A 23,138-nucleotide genomic window follows, 5' to 3' on the forward strand; every position below is an offset into this window, starting at 1 on the left:
TGATTGTGAGGGTTTGGGGGAAGTTTTCACTGTAGCCGCTGGTGTGTTATTGTAGGGTCTCCTGGAATGGCTGGTTTGTTGTTGGCGGCTCTCTGGGAGGGGCTGCCCCACTGGAAAAATGAGGATGTTTGCTGGAGTGGTTCTGATATGGACGATGCCAGAAATGACTAGAAACATCTGGCCAGAGGCTGAGGCCCTCCTCCTCCTTTCCCCCAGCCCTGACAGTGTTCACCCAGCCTGGCAGGTGCAGGCGGGAATGGGCAGGACAAGGAGCAGAGAGAGCTCTACTGGCTCGGCCCCCACAGGAGGCATGGACAGGAGAAAGCCATAGGCTGCAGGCGGATGAGCTGAGGCGCGGCAGCTGGGGCCTGGCTTCTGTCAGGGGGCAGACAGCTGCCTCTTCCCCAGCCCTCCCCTCCCTGAGCTGCTCCAGCTTCGCACTTGTCTCTGGCTCTGGCCAGGCCTTGGGGTTTCCCAGCCCAACATCCCGCCTGCTGAGACTCTGCCTGGGGATGCCAGGGCCATTGAGCTAGCATTGCATCCCGCACAGCTATCAAGCCAAGGCCAGCTGCCAGCCCAGGGCCTGTACCAAGAGGCCAGGGAGGTACTTTGCAAGCAGGGCCCTAGTGGAGGTGGATTTGATATGCAGCACTAGCAAAAGGGGCAGCATGAAGATATCTCTCACCACCTGCTGGACCCCTTGGTCCTGACACAGCAGGGCCTCCTGCCCCCATCACCCTCTACAATGTGTCCATCCTGCCAGGGCTCTTGTGTAAGCACAGCTGAGCTGGTGTCTTCAGTCTGGATCCTGCCAGCCCTGGGCTTCTGGCACCCCCTCCTCCTAACTCTGCCTTCCCTCCTTCCCAGCTCTTCCAGTGCCCCTGGATCCCGCCCCGCCTAGCTCCGCTCTGCAGTGCCCTGGCTCCCCGGCTCCCTGCGCTAAATTCCCTTGCATGAAGACCGCGGAGGGGGAGACAAACCAGCTGACCGTTTCCAGCCAGCCTCACCAATAGGGTCTTGCTGTGCAAATGAGGTGCAGATCTCGGCGCGCTGATTGGGCCGAGCTCCTCTGATGTCATGTTCCAGCCGAAGCCAAAGGGACATTTTGTCTTTGAGAGTTATTGAGCAGAGCCTCCGCACCGCGCCAGGCCGGCGGGGGCTCCCCTCCATCCTGTTGCACAGACTGGGGGATCCCCCTGGCCCAGCCAGCCATTGCAGATGGCGCTGCCATCCTGCATAGCTCACAACTGGCAAGGGGCTCCCCAGTTCAGGGCTGGGAGTTGCTTGGTGCCTGTTCTGATCTGTGGTCATGACACAAGCAGCCTTGCTGCAGCAGAATCCCTCCAGGCAGAGCAGGTTTGTGTCCCTGGGTGCAGCCAGGACACTGCTGTTTCCCATTGTGCCACAGTACTGAGCTGTCACATGCATCAGACCCAGGGTCAGGGGTTACATGTATGTGCACAGACATGGGCACACTTATGTATGCACACAACATGGTGTGGCTGGACAGAGGTCAGGAATCGGTTTAGTTTGCCCATGTACATGCGCGTGCACACACAAACTGCCCTGCCAGCCCTAAGGTCAGGGATAGGTACATCACACACATGCACATGCATATACATGTCCACCAGCTCCAAGGTCAGGAGTTATGCATGTTTGCACATGGACAGACACGCAAATCCATGGCTCTACTGACCCAGAGGTCAGGGATCTCTCTCTCTCCTCTCACTCCCCACCTCAACACATCTTTTTCACCAGTGAGGTCAAGGATCTCTCTCTCACACACACGTGCACACACACACACACGCACACCAATTACACGCTCACACACATATACTGTCTGCCAGCCAGAGCTCAGGCTGTGGATCCAGCTGGGGGATGTTCTTGTTGCTTCGTGTCACAGTGCCATCTTGTGGGTTGCTCAGTGCTCAGGCTCAGCCCGCTCCCCTGGGAACTTCTTGTGGCATGTGTTGGCATGTGTGGCTGTGCCTTCTGAGCTGTCCAGGCCCCCAGGACCAGAAGCATCACCATCCCCCAAGCAGCTGAGGAATCTCCCAGCTGCACCCAGCTGCTGTGACCCAGGACTCAGCGAGTTCTGTGCTGATATGGCGCTAGGGCCCAGGGATCCTCAGCCTCAGAGTTGCCACCCCCATGCTGCCACCTACAACATGTACCCATCCATCCGTCCATCCATGGGTCTTTATGTCCTTCACTCTGCTGATTTATGTCTGTCATGCAAGTGCTTTGAGTCACTATCAAGTGATGATCACCTAAGAACATAAGAACCTGGTGTCTGCATGTCCTGCCTTATCCACTACCTCTGCATTGTCTGTCCTGCCTTATCCACCCACCCCTGCAGACACCTGTCCAAACTTGCCTGCCTGTCCCCCTACATGCCTGTCTGTCTGGGATCCAGCATCTCCATCCATCTCCTCATCTACCCATATTCATCTCCATGTCTGTCTGTTTTCATGGGCCTTGTCTGGATCTCACTAGGGGTTAGGCTCGCTCTGAGATGGTGCTCTGGGGTCCTGTCACTGGCTCAATCCATCTCTGGTTGTGTGTTCTCATGGAGGGGAGTGGGAGCTGGGGAAGCAGCCACTAAGCCAAGCAGCACAGGCTGTCCATGGCCTGGCAGTGGTGTTAGGGGGATAGCCACAGGACTGTGAAGGGGCAATAGGGGGATGGAGGCCCAAGCTGTGTGGAGGGACTGGGTGTGTGCATCGGGACCTGTTCCCAACCCAGCTGCCCAAGCCCTCCAAACCCCCTTATCTCCCCTGTTCCTTCCAGATAACAGGTCACAGGACAGCTCCCTCCTCACTCCCAGCCCCTTAAAAGGAGCCTGGCGGGCTGGACCCAGCAGCTAGGGGAGCTGGAGAGCACAAAACATGTGGCCTCCTTGGGGCCTCTGTTTCCCCATCTGTGGAGCAGGGATAAGGAGACCAGCCCGCCTGCCCAGGCACGGCGCTCCCTGGGCCAGGGCGCCTGTGGGGAGTTCTTCCAGGTGGAGCAGGTGGGGGGAAGGCAAGGGTTTCTCTTGGGTGGATGGGGTGGGGGTGTGGAGGGAGGCTTGGGAGCTGGGAGTCATGGCAGGGTGGGTGGAGGCACAGAGACCATCACTGCAGTCAATAACCAGGACTCCCCATGTCTCCCCTGCAGGTGGCCGGATGGGAAACGCAAAAGAAAGAGCAGCCAATGTTCGGTGAAGAGCAGCATGTCAGGTACTGACCCCTCTGCACCACCCCTAGGACAGCCCATCCCTAATCCCCCAACCCCAACCCAGGCAGCTGGAGCCCCCTGCAGCCTCTACCTTGTGTGCCCATCTGGTGGGTCAAACAGCTGCTTCCTAAGCTTCAGGGCCAGCCCCAGTGGTGGGGGGCAGCAGGTTCCTACCAAGGCTCAGCACCCAGTCCTCAAGCTAGTGGGAACAACAGACTGGTTCCCCCAGGGGTAGGGGAGGGGCTGGATCCCATCCTCATCCCCCCCACCAGCCCCTCCCTGCAAGTCCTGGGACTCTCAGCAGGAGGTTCAGCAGGGTCAGCTGAGGGTATCGGCTCTGGCAAGAGGGAACTTGAACTCTGCAAGCCCTAGATAATGGTGGAAAGTGTTGTTCCCCAAGGCTGGGGCAGAGTCTGCTCCCAGTGCTGGTGCTGACAGCGCTCCCTGCCACTGTAGTGGGGGTAGGGAGGCTTGTCCAGAGCTAGAGTGAGAGCTCCAGGAACCATCCTCTGCTGGGTCCCTCCATTGGAGGCGCCAGGAGAAGCCAATATAAGGTTAGACTGTCTCCCTCATGGAATCCTGGCCTCCCTGAACCAGCACATGTGTAATTGGGCCTGGACCCTGGGGTAACACTGAGTGGGGCAGATGAGCAACACAGTGTCCCAGCTGGCCTGACATCTGCTTCCAGCTGCCACAGCCCCCGTCCCCCACCAAAACTGTCCCTATGTGCAGGCCAGTGTTTGAGTCCACAGCACCTTGGGTGCACACTCACACACGTACAGACTCCTGAGAACACCCACCTGCACATGCATGCATGCATGGCTACCTGCTACACTCATGCTCCCAGGAGATGCAGGCAGGGCAGGTGTCCATCACACACCCCGTTAGGGCAGGAGTGGCTGCCCTGGGGGTCTCGCATGGGCAGGTTTATGCAGATAGGGGAGGTAGGTTCTGTTTGTTCCCTGATATCCACGGTACAGATGAGAGTAGAACCCAGGAGTCCTGGCTCCCAGGCCTCCTACTTTAACTAGGAGCACTCCCCAACTCCCCTCCCTGGCCAGAGGCAGAGAGCCCAGAGCCTGTGCTGGCTGAGAGCAGGGTTTCTGGTTCACAGGAGGGTTTGGTTCTTTTTTTAATGGCTCCAATCCAAGTTGGACCAAAATCAACATTTTTTCAGAATTTCCAGCAAGCCGGAAGCTCTCTGGACCCTGCAGCTGCTCGCTGAAATTACCCTTCTCCTCGGTTTTGATGCTAACAGCAGCAGCAAGGCTAACAAGAGTGCCTGGCAAGGGAGGGAAGACTGCTGGCTTAAAGCGGGGAGGTGGGGGCTGGGTGCCAGGATGCCTGGGTTCGCTCCCCAGCTGTGGGAGGCGAGTGGAGCCCGCTGCATTAGAGATGCAGAGGCAGGGTAGGATTCCTGGGTTCTCTCCCCAGTTCTGTCACTGCCTTTCCCTGCCTCTTCAGTGGCTGCCTCAGTTTCTCCAATGAGGGCCACAAGGGACAAGCACAGCCTTTCTGGGACTCCTGCCCTGGCAGCCTTGGGCTAAGCAACACCAATGCGCCATGCTGCCCTCCCCCACCAGCGAGGTCACCCCAAGGCCATGGGGGTGGGTGGGGCCAGCTCTTCCCAAACCCAGACAAAGGCAGTGACAGTGGGGCATTGTCAGGAGGCCCTGGCCTGGTGAACAAGGGGACAGGCCCCCCTGCCACCAACGGGAGCGGGGGAGGCAGGTCACGTGAGCTGAGCAGACAAAGGGGGCACTGGGTGGGGGTGGGCTCGTCTGCACACCCCTCCCAGTATAATGAGGCCTTTCTTTATTGGGAAGGAGGGGGGGAAACATTCAGGGCTGGGGCCCTTCTGCACCAACAGCCCTGATCTCCCTCTTTAAATTGCCTTTCAGAAAAAACAGTGGGCCTGGCTGGGGGGTGGGGGGAGAGGACAGACCCAGTCCCCTCCCCCCACCAAGCTCTGAAGGGTCAGGGGCTGAAGAAACCTATTTACATCCCCCCCACCCCTCTTTCCTTTAACCCCTTCAGTGTCTAGCTTCTCCCACTGTGTCTTACATGTGGGAGGGGCGTAGTTCCCCCCTCCCCCCCCACAGATGGGGCAGTGTCAGGGCCAACCCCAGGAATTTGGGGCCTCCTGTGGATCCAGGAAGTCCTGCAGGTCACTGTGGAGTGAGCCCTTGGGGGTACAGAGGGCCCAGGGTCTCCGCAGGACAGTAGGCATAGCCCATCTCCTCTCTGTACCTCAGTTTCTCCTCTTCCCTGCAGGCCTGGGAGCTCTCCGGCATGTCCTGCCCTCTGACTGTGCACACACCGCCAACCCACCAGCCTAGCTGGCTCCCTTTAAAATGGCTGTCCTGACACCTTCTGCAGCCCCATTCCTCCCAGGTCAACCAGGTCTAGCTGCAAAGGACTTGGTTTCTTGGGAGGCACAGCCCCACTGCAAAGCCCTCTGAGTCTAGCATGGGCCACGGGTGCCTGAGTCAGCTTTAAACCTCTCCCGAGTGACATTTACCAAGTAGGAGAAAGGCTATCTTTGCACTGGCTTTAAGGCTCCACCCATGGGGCAGCCAGCACTGGGAGACAAGGTAGAGATCAAGTCTGTGCCCTGCCACAGACTCCCTGGTGCCCTGAGTCAAGTCTCTTTTCCTCCTGGGCTCACAGCTACATGACTGCAGGGTGAGGGCAGGAAGGAAGCGGCCCTGGCACCAGCCCAGCCTGGCTGTGCATCAGGCCTCTCCCCTCCTTAGAGCCATGAGGAGCCCGTCTCTCAATGCACATGGTAGAGAGCTGCTTTGCCTGTTGCCCAGGGAACCACGCGTGGTTGGATTTCATGCAGTTGTGCGTTTGCGGTGACGCCTGTTGGCAGCTCCTCATTTCTTGCTGCTGTCATTCATGAAGGCCTCCTGCAGTGCAGGCCGGTGGGTCTCTGTCCCTGCTTCTGCCTCTTCATCCTGTTGTGCAGGGTCCAACCAAGCAGGGGGAATATGTGCACTGTGGGGTGTTCACAGAGAGCAGGCCCTGGCTTTCATCTGCCCTGTGAAGGAATCAACCTTTCAGCAGTGACTTCGGGGGGAGGAGTGTGTCACCCTGACTTGCCTGCAACCAGGGCAAGGCGTCTGCACCTCTTGGGGTAGTGGGGGATTGAGATAATGGCAGGGTACAGAGTAGGGCTCCTGCTACTGGCTGGCTGTGCTGTTATGTGGGCATAGGCAGCACTCAGGAGCCAGCTCTGGGTGTTGGGAACAAGGCTTCTAATCCTAATCTTAAAATGGGCCTAAAGTTTGTACTCCAGTTGCGTCTCTTACAGTGTATACCCTGGGCCCGTCCTGCCCTGTCTTGTCTGGGCAAAGCAGGATCACTGTCCCCCATTCCCACCAGTAAATCATGCATACACGTGTGCATAGGGGTGTGCTTATTGACATGTTTGCGAAAGTGCCTTAATGCGCCTTTGCATAGACCCGATGATCTGCAAGATCCCTTCCAGCCCCTAACAATCTATGAATCTACGAATGCCCCCATATGCATGTGCTTGCACCCACATGCATATCATGCTTGGGTGCCCACCTGTCCATGTGCCCTCCAGGTGGTGGTGCCTCCCCGCTCCTCTGGGGCTGGGCCTGGCTGTTGTGGCCCCAGCGTTCTGACCTCCAGACTCTGTCTCCTCACCAGGGTACATCCCTAGTTACCTGGACAAAGATGAACAATGTGTCGTGTGCGGTGACAAAGCTACAGGGTACCACTACCGCTGTATCACCTGTGAGGGCTGCAAGGTAAGGCATGGGCACAACCTGGCAAAAGGTGCAGCCTCCCATAGATCCATGGGGCATAGAGCTTGCAGAGCAAGAGAGGAGGAAGGTGCCTTTTTAGTGAGAGTGCAGCCAAGCTCAGCAGCCTTCAGCCTGGTCAGTGCATGAAGGGGTCTCCAGGCAGTACCTATAGTGGAAGGATGCTGTGCCCTTAGTGCTGTTTGCAATCCCCCAGTGCAGTGCTACTGGATAGAACAGGTGCTCTGTAGGGGCCCCTGTCCCCTCTTAGCCACTGCTGACTCCAGTGCCGTGGCATGGTGCAGAAGGGAGGTGGGCCATCATCACTCAAGGCAGACCCGGGATCTCTCCTCACTTGTGCCCTAAATCATTGGGTAGGTATTGCTCTGCAGCCCCCAAGCAGCCTCTATGCTGCATCCCAAAAGCAGCTGCATTTCAGTGCTGGGAAAGCAATTGCCCCTTAGTTTTAGCCCAGGACTATATGTGGGGCTTTTTTGCCATTAGTTCTGGGTAGGGACCATGCTGGAGGCCTCCTCCAGGCCTGCTTTTGGCACTGGCCTCTCTATTCAAGCTACTGACAGCACCAGGTGTGGGATGCCTGGCATGACCCCACCATGGGGCACAAGGGCAGGGGGTTCTCAGCTGGAGTGAAAGATGACCAGGACACCTGGGTTCCATTCCCAACTTGCTGCATGACCTTGGCTGCTAGGGATTGTGGGATGGGTTTTCTTGTCTCAGTCCAGCAGCAGGTGCTCTGTAGATGGGCACTGAGGTCTCCATGTGCCTCTTGCTCTTAGCCTGCCATTAGGACTCACCTAGCATTAGGCTAGGTCACCAGGAGCTCCTGCCTTGAGGAGGTAAGATCAGGGCAAGAGCCTAGTCAGAGATGGAGCCTTTCCAGCTTCTGAGGATTTTCTACCCTGAGCCAGGTCCTGGGGGCAGGGGGCAGCTTGTGTCTCTTGTGCAGCACTCATCCGCAGCCCTATCTACTGGGAGTGACTGAAGAAAATTCTTCTCCCTCCCTGCTCCCCTTCCCTAAAAGCCATCATTCAAGTTCAGGAGCAGCAGTGAGGGAAGTGGGGGAGGCGGGGAGCACAGAAAGCCTCCTTCCCTCCCTCACAAACAGCTGGGGAATTCAGCAGGTGCCCTGCAAGGGGTGTCTGTGTCCAGAGTAGGGTGCGGGGGTAGGAATCACACAGGTTGGCCAGGGTGTCTGTTTGCGCATACATGCCAAAACCAAGCCTGACGGGTGACCAGGGCCTGCATAGCTACTTCCAGCACTAGATCTCAATAGACACTTAGGGCAGTGTTTGGCTCCCTGTGTATGTACAGGAGGCACTTGATGTCCAAGTAGGCACAAGCCAGGGCTGGGTGGGAGCAGATGGGTATGGGGGTTGGTTGGAAAATAATTGGCGAAACTTGGGACAACTTGGTAAAGCTGTTTTCAGCAACCAAAGACATTCACCCAAACCTCCAAACAGCTCCCAACCAGTCCTGGCAGATACACAGACCTCCATGTCTTTTCCTCTCTCTCCCACTTTTCCTATCATGCTATTCCCACTCTGTCAGTGGGCTCCTAATCTAGAGGAATCTGGATGGTTTAGTTAGAGCAGGGTGCTGTGACGTAGCGATTCTGTTTTCTGCCCCTAGCCCTGGCAGCACTATGTGTCAGTTAACAAGAAGTCACCAGCTCTTTGCATTCCCCTTCCTTCCTTGCCAGGTCTGGATGCTGGCCAAGGTTCCTCAGGGATTCTAGAGGTCATTGGTAGTTGCCCCAAAGACCAGAACATTGCTCCTCACCCTGAGCGCAGGACCCATCTCCCTCAGCCAGAGCTGGGCAGTGGTGACCCTTGCTTGTTTGCCCTCCCAAGGAGGTAGCAGAGGATGTGGCTGGGCTCAAACACACACACTACAGCCCTCTCCCACCCAGCACTGCCTGTGTCTGGAACAGGATTGCCAGAGTCCAGAGTTCAGCCCCTCTCACAATCCATGGATGCCTCTTTTCCCTGCCACTCCCTATCCTCCCCCCAGAGCAAGGGGTGGAGAGTGGTGCGGCCAAGGACAGCATGCTGTGTAGAGGACTGTGCCTCAGTGTTGGGCCAACCGAGCAGAGGGCTCACTGGGACCTGTCTCGCTTCCCACAGGGCTTTTTCCGACGGACCATCCAGAAGAACCTGCACCCAACCTACTCCTGCAAATACGATGGCTGCTGCATCATCGACAAGATCACCCGCAACCAGTGCCAGCTGTGCCGCTTCAAGAAGTGCATCTCTGTGGGCATGGCCATGGACTGTAAGGGCCTCAGGGTGGTTTCAACACCTACTCACTGGATCCTGTCATATCTCAGTCTGCTGCACTCTAGAGACCTCTAGGATCATGCCTCTGTTCCCTATGTGGGCATGGGCATATGAATGGATGGGGAAGGAGGGAGTGGGCATGGGTGGAGAGGGCTGTATGGGGCAGCAAGGATTGACTGCATGGAGGACACTTATGGAGAAGGGTAGGGGGATGAGGGGAGGGCAGTGTCAGAGGCTGCAGAGGATATGTTCTGTGACTTCTAGAGCACAGGAAGGAGCAGAGCTCCCCACACCTGATGGCACCATCTCCAGTTTCTAGCATGGATGTTCTCAGGCCCCCTTACTGCTCCCACCTAACAGTGTTCCACTTAGAACTAGGCCCCATGGGTGACACCAGCTCCTGGAGGGGCTAACCCAGCCTGAGATACCTTGTCCTGGTGGGTTGGAACCTGTGTCCTGTCCGCAGGTCACATGCTGTGGTGCCTTGGGCTGATGCTGCTATGTGCTGCCGAATTCTGGGTGCAGGGAGCCACAGCCACCACATTTATTCATGCCCCTTCCCTCCCTCTGCCATCTCCAGTGGTGCTGGATGACTCCAAGAGGGTAGCCAAGAGGAAGCTGATTGAGGAGAACCGGGAGCGGCGGCGCAAGGAGGAGATGATCAAGTCCCTGCAGCACCGCCCAGAGCCCAGTGCCGAGGAGTGGGAGCTGATTCACGTAGTGACTGAGGCGCATCGCAGCACCAATGCCCAGGGCAGCCACTGGAAACAGAAACGGAAATTCCTGGTGAGGTCACAACTCCCACTTGCCTGATGTGGACCCACACCCAGGCCGCAAGCCACACCTCTGCATTGCACACACGTGTGCAGGGTTGCTCATGCACATACCTTCACCCACTCTGCAAACCCCTTCCCCTGTCCCACATGCATACCTTTGCCCATCATGAAAGGCCTGGTAATACACCTGTTGTCTCGTGTGTGCATGTGTACTTGGCTCTCCCTGCAGTGTGGAGCCATTGTTGGCAGTAGCTGAGGGTTACTTTTGTCCTTTCCCTTTGCTCTGTCACTGGGGCAAAACTGTGAGTTGATTCTGGTGTCAAATGCATCTGGATCAGCATGTGCAGCTGTTGCATTCAACTCCCCTTCCACTGAGGCAGTGCTGTCCTTCTCCCATGGGGTGTCAGACCCATGATACCAGGATGATAGAAATTTGGTGACTGTAGACCTCACAACTCCTCCCTGCTTCTGTGACCCTTTCCCATGCCCCACCATCACAGGGATGGGACTGCTTAGGGGTTCACGGCACCCTTGGTCCACCTTGCATTCAGGCCAGTGAGGAGGGAGGGGCTTTATGACAGCTGCTACAAACTGGACCAAGTCCCAGAAACTATATTTCATTCATGGGCCACCAAAGCACTCCTGGGCTGTGGCTGCCTTCTGGCCTTGCTGTCCCAACCTGGATTCGAACCCATGACTTTAAGTCTAAAGGCATGGAGTCCCAGTCCCAGCTGGTGGGTGTCTTAGAAAATCTTAGGGGTGGAAGAGAGCCCCTCCTTGTGGCAGGAAATGGGAAAGGACCCAGGCACACAAACACTGCAGTCCTACCAGACATGTACACTGCACCAGCCATTAGCCTGGGGTCCAGGACCTGGGGAGAAGATGCAACATGGTCACAGGAGTGGAAGCCAGGTCTCCTGGATTCTCTTCCCAGTAATGGAAGGGACATGGAATCTGGTGGTTAGAGCAGGGGACAGAGCTGGGACTCCTGGGTTCCATGCCCAGCTCTCTTGGTGTGCTTAGTGAGGATTTATCTGAGGATCACAGCATGAGGGTCTGCACTGAACCCTGATGTACTGGGAATAGTGGGGGAAGACACAAATCCCTACCCCACCCCACCACTGAGAGGAAGAAGCCTCCAGCCCCGTGCCATCACCCCACTGTTGCATAGCCACTGTTGCAGCTAACAACCCCTGCCCCACCCTGTTGCTGCCTTGAAGCTTGTGAAGGGTTAAATCTCCTAGTGCCTGGTGAATGAATGGGACAGCTGCGCTGTGTCCCCCCCCATCCCTCCCCCCAGCAGATGGGCCGGAAGGGAAGGAAGTCTCCCCTGGTCTCCCTCATGTGGCTGGGGCTTGGCCAGGGAAGGAGCTCCCCCTCCTGGTTGCAGCTCTTTGGTGTCCCTGGAGCCCATGGGAAGCCTGTGAATTGAGCTTCACTGTTGGCAAGGTGGGGCGGGGGGATGCGGGAAAGGGACACCAGGACTACTGAGTTCTTTTCCCAGCTCTGCAAGGGCAAAAGGGTCTAGTGGTTGCACCAGGGGACTGGGAGTCAGGATGCTTGGCTTTCTCCCTGGCTATGGAAGGGGGAAGGGGTGGAGTCAGGACACCTGGGTTCTCTTCCCAGATCAGCTGCTGATTGGGAGTATGACAGATGAATTCTCCCCAGCTCAGCCTCTATTCAGGGGTGTGATCAAAGTCTCCTCCTGTGCCCCTTTCACCTCCCCTCTCTCTAATCCTGGCATACACCCACCACAAGGGAGGTTTCTCTTGGATAGATGGAGCTGGGGGTGTGGAGAGGGCCTTATCCCCCTCAGTCCTCTCCCAGGGACTGTTGAGGCCTGCCTCTCTTCCCTAAAAGGCTTGGAGGGGGGGACAGGCTGGAAAGAGGGTCCCAGCCAGCACTCTGGGATGCATGGCTGGCAGGCCGCTAACATGCAGTGCTATCCTTCCCTGCAGCCTGAAGACATTGGCCAGTCTCCCATGGCTTCAATGCCTGATGGGGACAAGGTCGACCTGGAAGCATTCAGCGAGTTTACAAAAATCATCACCCCGGCCATCACCCGCGTGGTGGACTTTGCCAAAAAACTGCCCATGTTTGCAGAGGTAGGAGAGGGGTGGACAGCACAGTTGGGGATGGGGGGTTGGAAGAGGGGCTTGTGGGAAGGTGAGAAGGGTCTTGATAGAAGGGATAGAGTGAGGGGTTGGGAAGAGGGTTGGAAGGAGCAGACAAATGGAAGGAGACAGTGGGGGAGAGGCAGGGTCTTGGGTCAGGAAAAGAGGATGTCTGCCCCCCTGTCCCCATCTAACCCCCCTATGTGCCTTGTGCACAGCTGCCTTGCGAAGACCAGATCATCCTGCTGAAGGGCTGCTGTATGGAGATCATGTCCCTGCGAGCAGCAGTGCGCTACGACCCTGAAAGCGAGACTCTGACACTGAGCGGCGAGATGGCCGTCAAGCGGGAGCAGCTGAAGAATGGTGGGCTGGGTGTGGTGTCGGATGCCATCTTTGACCTGGGCAAGTCGCTCTCTGCCTTCAACCTGGATGACACCGAAGTTGCGCTCCTCCAGGCCGTGTTGCTCATGTCCTCAGGTAACAGCCAGCCCTTTACCCCCTACACCCAACCTGCGCCCACCTGCACCCTGCTGCTGCTGGGGAGGGGCAGATATTCTCATCATGCACCTGGCCAGACACTACTGTGGCTCCTGCAGCTGCGTGATTCCTTCCTACCTTTACAATGATTCAGCTGAAGTTTGAGATGGCAGCCTGGACCTCAGCTCTGGCCCCTGGCTCCCCCCAGTGCCCTCTGTGAAAGATGCATCAACTCAGTGCCTAAAAGGAGGGTAAAGCACCTACTATTGGTATGATAAGAACATAGAACATTTACTGAGTCAGACCATAGATCCATTTTGCCTGTGTCACTCGGTGGCAGAGACCAGATGCTGAAAGAGAGAGTGACGGGGGGTTTTTCCACTGTTCCTCTCTCAGTTGCAGCCTCCAGGGTTTAAGGGCTAGGAAATTCTGACAGAGGCTGTATCCCTAGCTCCCATGCTCAATAGTACTGATTCCCCTTTCCTCCCAAATTTATCCAATCCCTTTCAAAATCTGGCTAAACTATCAGCTTCCACAGTCTCTTGTGACAATGGGTTCTACTCTTGAATGTCACGCAGCGTGGAAAAGATCTTCCTTTTGTTAGTTTTAAATCTACTACCTACTCATTTCATTTTGGCACCCTTAGTTCTTGTCTTGTGAGTGGTAGTAAATAATCAATCCCCATTTACTTTCTCTTTGCTATTGAGTGTTTTGTAAGCCCCTATCATGTCCCTCCCTCAACCATCTCTTTTCTAAACTGACCAGGTCTGGCCTCTGTAGTCTCGCCTCATTTGGAAGCCCTTCCATACCACTAATCATCCTTTTTTCCCTTCTGTGGACATTATCTAGTTCTTCTCTATCCTTTTTGAGGTGTGGGGACTAGAAATGGGCACAGTATTCAAGGGGTGGATGCACTATGGTTTAATAAAGGGTCATGATGATACTTTCAATTTTGTTTGCAATTCCCTTCATAATAACTCCTAACATTTTTTTTTTTTTGCCTTTTTGATGGCTGCTGAGCACTAAGCTCATGTTTTTAGTGAACTGTCCATAATGGCTCCTAGATCTCTTCCCTGTGTGGTCAGCTATTATAGTGCCAGCCAAGGGAGTGCTCCCTTTGCTTTAGAGTCAGGGTCTGGGTTATTGGGGGAAAAAGCCCCTGGGTGCAGCATGCATGAGGCTCTCCCAGTGGCCACGTATAAGCATGTGCCACACTGGGAGCCCACCCAGTGCTTGAGCCCATGGTTATCAGCACAACCCAAGCAAGAGATGGATGAACACAGATACTGGTGGGAGGGCGCAGCGTGGGTGTTCATAGGGAGTGAGGGGCTGCTGGGAGTCCAGACACCCACTACATGTTGCCACATGGCCCATACCTGATGCCTGTCCATCCCTCCTCAGACCGCACCGGGCTGCTCTGCATTGACAAGATTGAGAAAAGCCAAGAGACATACCTGCTGGCGTTTGAACACTACATCAACTATCGCAAACACAACATTCCCCACTTCTGGCCCAAGCTGCTGATGAAGGTGACCGACTTGCGCATGATTGGTGCCTGCCATGCCAGCCGCTTCCTGCACATGAAGGTGGAGTGCCCCACTGAGCTTTTCCCACCCCTCTTCCTCGAGGTCTTCGAGGATCAGGAAGTCTAGGGCAGACAGGGAGGGGGAAGGGTGGGAGCAGGGGGCGGGGCTAGGACTTGGGCAAGAGCCCCGCCCCGGCACCTCCTGGACACATTTTAATTTGTTCTTTTGTTTTGTTGGGTTTTTTTTCCTAATATCGCGCGTGGGCGTCAGCGAGCAGCGCAACAGGCACCCTGCCGGGGGGCAGGGCCGCTGCCGTTTCTCAATGGGGGGTGGGGGGTGGGACTGGGAGAGGAGAGGGGCTAAAACTTGTATCACATGTGGCTTTAGACCACACAAAACTTGGGCTGGGGGTGGGGGGAGGGTGTAGGCATTGGATCGGAGGAGAAGGGGAAAGAAATCGCAACCTGGATGCCACTTCCTGTGAACCCCTCTATTCTGGGGGGGGATGGCAGGGGTGGAGAAATAGCCCCGATTTCAACCCAATTGCAGGAAAAATATGTCCCCGCCCCCCCTCCCTCCACACATGTGGCATTCTCCGTCCTGTCATCTCCCTGGCACTGGGCTCAGCTCATACCTCATGGCTTCCCCTGAAGGAACCTCTCTCGTTGCAAGGACTTTGTTCATTGTTTTTGTTTGCACAGGACAGTCCCAGATGACAGAGGGTTTCCTTTGATTTTTTTCTCTTAGCATTTTTTTCTTCTTTTGTTCCTTTTTTTTTTTAGCATTTATTCCCTCCCTGAGAGGCTAAAATATGAACTAACTGCACTTTGAAAAGAGAAAAGCTATTAAATTATTAGTGGGGGATGTTCCTGGACGCGGGGGGTCACAGAGCCGAGTGTGAACGCCAAATGCACTTTTTTTAGGAAAAGAGGGAGCGTCCAGTGGGCAGTGGATAGGGTCATTTCAGGGGGGCACCTTGATGGCCCATTGGGGGTGGGGGTTCATCGCACTGCAGGGCTTGGAGCCAGAGTGCCAGCCGACCCCAGTGCTAGGGCTGCAAGGTCTGACTGCTGGAGAATGCTCACCCTTTCCCCATTCCCCACCCCCCCACCACACCGGAGAATCAGGACTCTGAGGTGGGGCTGGCAGTTTCCTTGGGGGACTTCTCCCTACAGACTCTCCGCTTTGGCCCATCTACCTCTTGGGCTAGATGGGGTGGGCAGGGCTGCCCTGAAACCCCAGTGTCCCCCCTCTGCATCCCATGCACCTGTGTCTCCCCTTGCAATGTCTCTCCTCCGCCAAAGGCCATGGTTCTGAGATGGTTTCCCAAAGGTGAATCAACCATGGGGGAGGGGTGGGGGGCCCAGGAGCAGGTGCCCCTGAGGTTGGTAATTACCATCTGAAACCATTTTGCAGCAGATAACTGGGTTCTCAGCTAAGAAAAGCAAAATGCAGGGAGTTTCAATATTTCATCAAGGCATCAAATGCCCAGCAAACATGGTCTGTCGATCTAAAGGGCAGTGTCTTGGTGCCACCTTGGGGTTGTAGTTTGGGCACCTAAGCTCCCAATCTCTATAGGTTGGGCCTCATGCCCTGACTACATCTCCCATGATGCATCACAGGCAGGGACTCCTCTGATGCCCCTCCCTCTTCACAGAGGAGAGAGGATGATACATCCTGGGGGTTGTAGTCTGGGAAGAGAGCCAAGTCCATAGAGAATGGGATCTGTAGGCTCCCGGCCTCCCACTTCCATGAGCCACAGCAGCACCCTTTGGAGTCGAACTACTTCTGTTTTTAAAACGGTGCCGAAATGTTGGCATTCTCCCAAACTGAACACAGCATGGCCCAACCAGAGGAGTCTGCCAGGCTCCACCCTACCAGAGTTTCTGTCCCGCTGCCTGCTGCTCCTTGTCTCTGAGGACAGGGCCATCCACGAATGTGCCCCACGGCACTTGCCTCAGAGAAGTCCTTGCTTCTACAGCCCACCCGGGAGGAACCACGTGCTGAGCCCCACCCACGCCACTCCCCACAGGGGCGACCCCTTCTCTCACCCCCCACTGTTTTCCACAGAGCAGACCCCTTCTCTCACCCCCCACTGCACTTATGCTGCCACCCAGTCTGTTCTGTATAGACCTATAGGGCACTATATACCATCTACCAGCTATATCATGCCGGTGTCTAGCTCACAGACTCTGCTCAGCTGGCCACCTTAACGCCTTGATTCTCTGCAACTCAGGGGAGCAGTGGAGAGAAGAACGTGGGGTAGGAGTGGGGAGTGAAAAGCCCTCCCAAATGGCACTTACTAGACACAGGGAGTTGGGTTGGAGGGGGTTCACAGAGCCCTTCAGGGCAGTGGAGAGAGGACAGATTGAGCAGGGCTGCAGGAGGGAGCACCACTGTAACCAGTGAGGTGCGGAGGGGTTCATGGTCTGCCCCTGACATCCTGCCCCACTGGGCAGCCATTCCCCAGGAAAGGCTGTGCGCTTATTACCACTGGCCTGCCCTGGGGCTCCCCTGCACCCCAGCCCTGATCTCCCCCACCCCTGTGCCTTCCATGCTGGGAGATGCATGGCTACAGGAGAGACAGCACCAAACACAGCTCCCACAGCCCAGCCTGGAGTTTGTCCATCTGTCTGTCCTCAGCCACCCCACAGGCTGCTTTCCCATCTGTCTTTTGTTTTCTTGTTTGCCTTGTCTTACCTGGGAAGGGAGGATCAGGATGGGGGTGTGAGGGAGCAGGGGAGGAGAAACGAGGATTTCAAAGGATTTAAAAACAAACAAGCAGATCCTGCATCTCTGCTAGGACTTCCCGGTGTGTCAGGCTCCTTGACTTTTCACACTAGCCATATTCACGTGTGTAAAGCCACTGCGGTCACTTTCCTTGCCTGTGGTCATGGGCACTGACTGATAGCAATGCTTCAAGTTCCCCCCACCCCAGCCTTCCTTTGCAGGAGATGCCCTGTCTCTTTTCCTGTCCACTGATGCATTAGCAAAGCCCCAGCCAATACATACATACATATATGTGCACACACATGTGTGTGTGTACATACATGTGTCTGTGTATATGGAAATATCCATGGAGGGGTTAGCTCTTAATTCCACCCCCATCCCCGATGGCATAGGAAGGGGAGTGAGGGCTTTTGGTTATGAATTTTCATTTTCGTACCTCAGTCAAGAGGCTGGCAATGAATGGGAGGAGGGTGGGAGATACATGGCTGCAGGGATTGGCTTCTGAATGTACCATTTAAGGTTCAGGATCAGGCAAGACAAGCCAGACAAGGGATTAGAAAGCCGTGATGATTTAAGATTTTATATATATATATATATATATATATATAACATTTTATTAAAAACATTTTTTACGGGTCAGTTAAAAACAGTGCTTTTTCTTGGCTTGGACTGGAGCTTTCAATTCACTGTCTCCCCGAGAGCACTGGTTGGAAATGCAGCTGAGGTGGGAAAGATAGACTGTGGACAGCTTGGTGGCAATCAAAGCCATGCCTGTAGCTGGATACTGGCTGAAGCCTTGCCTCTATCATGGTAGTCGGCTGACTGAAGTGAGCAGCAGCAGCTAAGGAAACATTGATGACACAGAAAGGGGAGTGAGGGCTTTTGAAAGCCCTCCAGTGTTAGCCTGTATCAGTATTCATGCAACCTAGACCCATGAAGTAATGTTGCTGCAAGCTGGCAGGTACAGAGCTGCATTCACAAGAAATTGCCACCCAGTGTCATCACCCAGAACTCAAATGATCTGTGTCCTCTGGAAAATGAAGCCCCAAACACGGAAACCTGACCATTCCTCAGCATTGCCAGCTCTTGCATTACCTAGCAGTTCAGGGAAAGTCCCAACTCCCAGAGTCACCTGATGAAGATGGAATCATTTCCAAAAGGAAGGGACTTTCTTGATCTTCTTGCTGCAGAGAAAAGCTTGCCAGCAGGGTGGGAGAATCCCCTTGAGGGGCTCAAAACAGAAAGCCAATGAAAATGGATGCTAATTCGATTATTAAACAGGAAAACAAAAAAAAGCCCTCCTGATTGCTGGAGGTCTGGGCTGGCAGCGCTGCAGCAAATGTTGTCATGTTTCCCTCCTCTCCAGTGCTTTCGTCTGTGCTGCAGTATCGTCAGGGGCTGGATCCTGGGAGTGTCACTAGTGCCTGCTGTCATACTTTCAGCTGTTATCAGCCAATACTGGAGGATTTTCTTTACATAAGGGAAGGGGCAAAAAATGGGAATAGCTGTGGCTCTTTGTGGTGTCAAAAGCCCAAACTCAAGGGCAGTTTGGAAATGAAGCCTTGTGTCCTAGCTCCCACTTCTGGCACTAGGGATGATTAGGAAAGCCAAGACCACTTTTGCTACCCCAACCCACCCACATCCCCCAGGTTAAAGCAGGCATCAGACAGTCCTGTTTTGAAGCAACACTATAGGTATTCACCAGCATCAACTGCAGCAATGCTGTGGCCAATTAACTGGGCAAGGGGAAAGTTCAGATCTGAGAAATGGGATGTTTAATGCACTTACACCCTCCCTCTTTGCAAACACATGCACCCTCCTCACCCCCCCTCCCCCCCACACACACACACACTGCAGGCTGGAAGGCGGGATACTGCTCCAAGTTGCTGACCAACCCATGCTTCTTTGGGTGTGATGCTTTGCAGCTGCTGAGTCTAGGCAGGAGCCAGGCTCCTCAAAGAAAATGCGGGTAGGGGGTGGGTGATGGGGGTGGTGGTGGGAGGGGTGGGAGAAGGGAGTGCACTTCATCTGCTTTGCAATATTGGTGCAAAAATGTCTTAAGCTCTTAGAGAACCCATGCAAGCTCTGATGAGATCCCAACTTAATGCTCCCATCTTCAGCATGTTTTTGAGACTCTGCTGAGCAGCTTTTCTTGGAAATGTGGTAACTCGAGCAGGGTTTGGGGTGGTCTTTCCCTGCTTCCCCCCCTCAGCCCTTTGCTCTTGCCCCCTTGTTGGTTTGGGCTCTGGGAAGGCATGGAGGGGACCTGGAGCTGAGTGTGTGTGTATATGTCGTGCATTAGAGCTAGGTCACCAGGTAGTGTCAGTGCCAGCCAAGTGAATGGGTGAGAGGCGCAGCCTTCAGCTAAATCTAATGCATAACACTAATGACCAGAGCTGGACAGGATAATGGTTGCCTGGGCTGGGGGTCTGAGGCAGGTACATTTCACCCTCTGGCATGGGTTGTTCCATCCTGCCCCGACGTCTCCCCACACACCCCCAGCAGGAGGACGGGGCTCCCTGTGTGAAGCCATCTGCACAGTCCAGGCCTGCCTGCCCCTGTCCTACACCGTGCCTGAAGCCTGTGCTGTGGAGTGTCTGCAGCCTGGTTCTCTGGGGCAGGGGTTGGGGAGCCCTTGTCACCAATGCTCAGGGAAGTAGTAGCCACACCCTGATAGACTCCCATGGGAGTCCAGGGAGAGAGCAGGGTCCCAGCCAGGCTTGGCTCCCACAGCCATCCCATTGCATACTTGTGTGCATGTGTGTAAGTGGCTCTTGCATTATTTTGTGTTTGTGTGTGTCTGTGTACACGTGTGAGTGCAGTAGTCTGGCTTCATATGTGTGTGCATGTTGGTGTGTGCATACATTGAGGTATGTGCATTTTGTGAATGCATACAAGTGTGAGTGCATGTGTCTGGCTTTGTGTGCGTGTGTGTTCACTGCATACATGTGTGAATGTACATGTGTGTCTGTGTGCACCCAAGTGTGTTATGATGTCTGCTTACATATGCAAATGCCTTAAGTTTGGCTTTGCTTGTGGGCATAAACCTGTGTGGGTATGCGTGTGACAGAAAGAGTGATTGCATTAGTTTAGTTATGTGCAAATGTGCCTGTGACTAAGTGTGTCTGCATGCATTAGTACACATGCCTGTATGTACCTGTATGGGCCCATATATATGCTGATGTGCACATATGTGTGAGTGCATTAGTTTGGCTTGTATATGTGGGTGTATATGTATATGCAGGTATTAGTCTGCATTGTGCGTCTGTGAGTACATTTGTGTGCGTGTGCCCCTGTGCATCACTCTGCCTCTATGACCTGATTTTCCCTTGCTGCCCAGACCAGTTTCCTCCCTTCTCCCCAAAGCTTTCCTGGCTGCTAACTTGCTCCTGTGACCCAAACACTCCACACTCAGCCAGCCCCCTCCAGTTGCCACCCAGGGCCCACTCCCTCACCCTGCCTCTTGGGGTTTCCCTGCACAAGGCCTTAACACTGTTCCTGAACCAGTCAACAGGGATGCCACTGAGCTGTGAGCCCTGGGCCAACCCTCCTGTATATTGTATACATATAAATAGCCATGTACATAGTTGTATCACCTAGGCTGAGGTGAACCTGCCCCAAGAGAAAGCAGGGACCCAGACTGTGGACAATGGTAGAGCGCTGGCCAGCAGCCAACCCCAGAGCCAGGGGCCCTTCTATCCTCCCCATTGCTAGTGGACACTAGAATAGAGTATACTGGGTGGATCCTAGTAAAAGTCCATTGCTGGTATCCTGGGTCTCCCACCCAGCACTACTTGCTCTTTCTGGGCTGTGGCAGAGTCCCCTGAGTAAAGGTGGCAAGGACTGGAGCCCGGGGGGTGATCTATCTGTATTGAAGTGGGGAGCCTTGGCTGTGGAAGTATTAAGAGCATGTGTGTCTGAATGTGTAGACAGGAGTGCCTGAGGATAGTGTGCGTGTATGTCTGTGTCTGTCTAGGATGTGTGTGTTTATGCACAACCCCCTATGCACACACAGCCAAGCCCTTTGCCCTGTCAGGGATTGCAGTATGGCTGCACCAGGGTATCAGGGTCCCCCATCCCACACATATATACACACAGGCTTGATCTCTCTTTTGCTCTTGCTCTCTCTGTCTATGTATCTCTCTCTTTCTTGCGCTCCTTCTCAACCCTCATCCCTGCTCCCTGGGGAGGTGGTAGAGCCCCGCCCCTTCCCCAGGGCCTGAGGTTAATGCTGACCTTGTACACTGCTTATGCCCTGCCTGGCTGGGTAGGATGGCTCCATGCCCATGGGCCAGAATATCTGGCCTCCGAGGCCCAGCTGGGACCCAACACAGGCAGCACAGCCATGGCAACAGCTTGGTCCACCCCACCCACTCAGAAAGGGACCCGTCCCGCAAGGGCTGCCCTGTGCCCAGGTGGCCTGTGGCAGAGGCAGGAGCAGTGCTGTGGGAGAAGGGCCCCATTGCCAGGCCCAGAGGGGTGGACAGGTGCTTTGTGCATGAAGTATCTTAGTATGGGTATGTGAGCTGGGCCATTCAGGGCTGCAGTTTGTGGCTGTGAGGCCTTGATGAGGGGTTGCTTGGGAGATGAGGGACAGCAGACCAAGGGGCAGATGGCACAGGTGTGGAAGGGGGAGCTACACTGAGGAGGGCCCTGAGGCCTAAGGAACACCAAACCCCTCATTCCCCACAGCCCCCGTTACAGAGTGGGCAGTCTGCAGGCATCTTCTGACAATTCACTCACCTCCCCCTGACAGTGTCGCTGTGTCTGACCTCCCCCATCAGTCTCTGGCTTGGGGTGAGGGAGCTTGAGGGAGGGGGGTCTGTACACAGTAGGTAAAGAGGCAGCATGTGTTGCTGAAATGTGCCCCATGGGAGCTTGTATGTTCCCTGCTCCCCCACCATCCGTGCTGACTCCATTGACTTATGGTGGGGATACAGTGCCAGCTGCCATGCACACAGGGCGTACACACACATTCACACACACCTGCCAATGGGGACAGGCCTGCCTGGCCCCCCCTTGCACCTAGCACCCAGACCTGCAGCCCATGCTCATGGCAGAGGGGGCCGTGCCACCCCAGCCCCTGCCCTGGCCAGCCGCAGTCATGGGGGGGCAGCTCCATGTCTTATCCGTTGGTCTCTCCGTTGGTGTCGCACGTCCAGTCTTGCTCTCCCTGGCCCTAGCCCTCCCCCAACTGCTCCCCAGGGGCATGACTGGATTGCCCCCCATGCTGTCAGCCTGGAATGGGTATGGTGTACCCTCCTGCAGCTCTGCCCAGCAGGGAGGGAGCAGGCAGGATGCAGCACTAAACCCCCCAGGTCATCATGCTTGGGTACCCTGTGGGAGGGTGGGGTAACGCCGCTGAGTACCCTTTCTTGTGGCTTCTGACTCCCCTGCCCCAGAGACCCCCCACCCCCACCCCAGCTCCTCCGTCTCAGTATTCAGTCGCCAAGCACATACCTCATAGCTCCTGGAGATGGTACCTACCCTCCCTCCCTTCTCCCTCACTGCTTCCTCCCCCTCCCAGCCTGGCACATGGGGCAGGTAGGGGGTGGCGTAGTTTGTCCCTCAGGTGCAGCTTCAAACCCAGCCAGTCTCTAGAGAATGCAATCTCGCTTGGATTAGAGGAGAGGGGACACAGCGGGGGTGGGGGGGAGAGACCCATTCCTCCCTTCCTCCCATACCCCATGTACTATGCATTGTGGCCCCTGCCCCAGAGTTGGGGATGTGGGGGGGAGGGGCAGGGCATGGCAGGGAGTTACTGAATGTATGTCGGTGTTTGGGTCTCCGTGCATTTCAGAGGTGGGGGAGGGGGAGGGGCAATGGAAGGGGGGGCACCCACCAGAGCCTCGGGTGGTAAGACCACCCTCTCCCCCCTTGCCCTTCCCCCCACCTACCTGCCCTCCCCTACCCCGTGGGAGGGAGAGGGGCCAGGAGGCCGAGAGCTGCTGATGTACATGACAATCACAGTGTCTGTGACGTGCGATTTTAAACCCTTTGTGTTTTTGGTCAGGATTTTAAAGAAAGATATTTTTATGGTAATTGTTGCTGGTCTATTTTACTATATATTTATGTAATAAATATATGATGAAAAAAACAAACCCACCCACACAGCCCAGCTGGCACCTGGCCTCTGCTTTCTGTCTGTCTGTCTGGTCACCAGGCTGTGTGTGTACCCCTTGTGGATGGCATGTGGCCAGGGGAGCAAGGGGGGCACTACAAAGGG

At 55.4% G+C, this 23,138-nt stretch overlaps 1 protein-coding gene across 2 annotated transcripts in view; it reads left to right on the plus strand.

The window, feature by feature from the left end:
- The window catches only part of THRA (thyroid hormone receptor, alpha), a 37,025-nt gene extending 19,943 nt beyond the window's left edge, over positions 1–17,082 (plus strand). The window contains exons 1-8 of one of the 2 annotated variants that reach the window (XM_019550335.1): positions 2,874–3,004; positions 3,160–3,221; positions 6,898–6,998; positions 9,137–9,284; positions 9,870–10,075; positions 12,024–12,170; positions 12,398–12,656; positions 14,058–17,082. In XM_019550335.1, the coding sequence (XP_019405880.1) occupies positions 2,889–3,004; positions 3,160–3,221; positions 6,898–6,998; positions 9,137–9,284; positions 9,870–10,075; positions 12,024–12,170; positions 12,398–12,656; positions 14,058–14,308 (1,290 nt within the window). In that variant the 5' untranslated portion in view covers positions 2,874–2,888 and the 3' untranslated portion in view covers positions 14,309–17,082. Of the gene's footprint in view, positions 1–2,873; positions 3,005–3,159; positions 3,222–6,897; positions 6,999–9,136; positions 9,285–9,869; positions 10,076–12,023; positions 12,171–12,397; positions 12,657–14,057 lie in introns of those variants that run through there. The other variant, XM_019550336.1, reaches the window with a different exon arrangement.
- The last annotated feature ends 6,056 nt before the right edge of the window (positions 17,083–23,138 follow it).

Source organism: Crocodylus porosus, unplaced genomic scaffold, assembly GCF_001723895.1.
Source record: "Crocodylus porosus isolate Cpor-Errol unplaced genomic scaffold, CroPor_comp1, whole genome shotgun sequence".
NCBI lineage: Eukaryota > Metazoa > Chordata > Crocodylia > Crocodylidae > Crocodylus > Crocodylus porosus.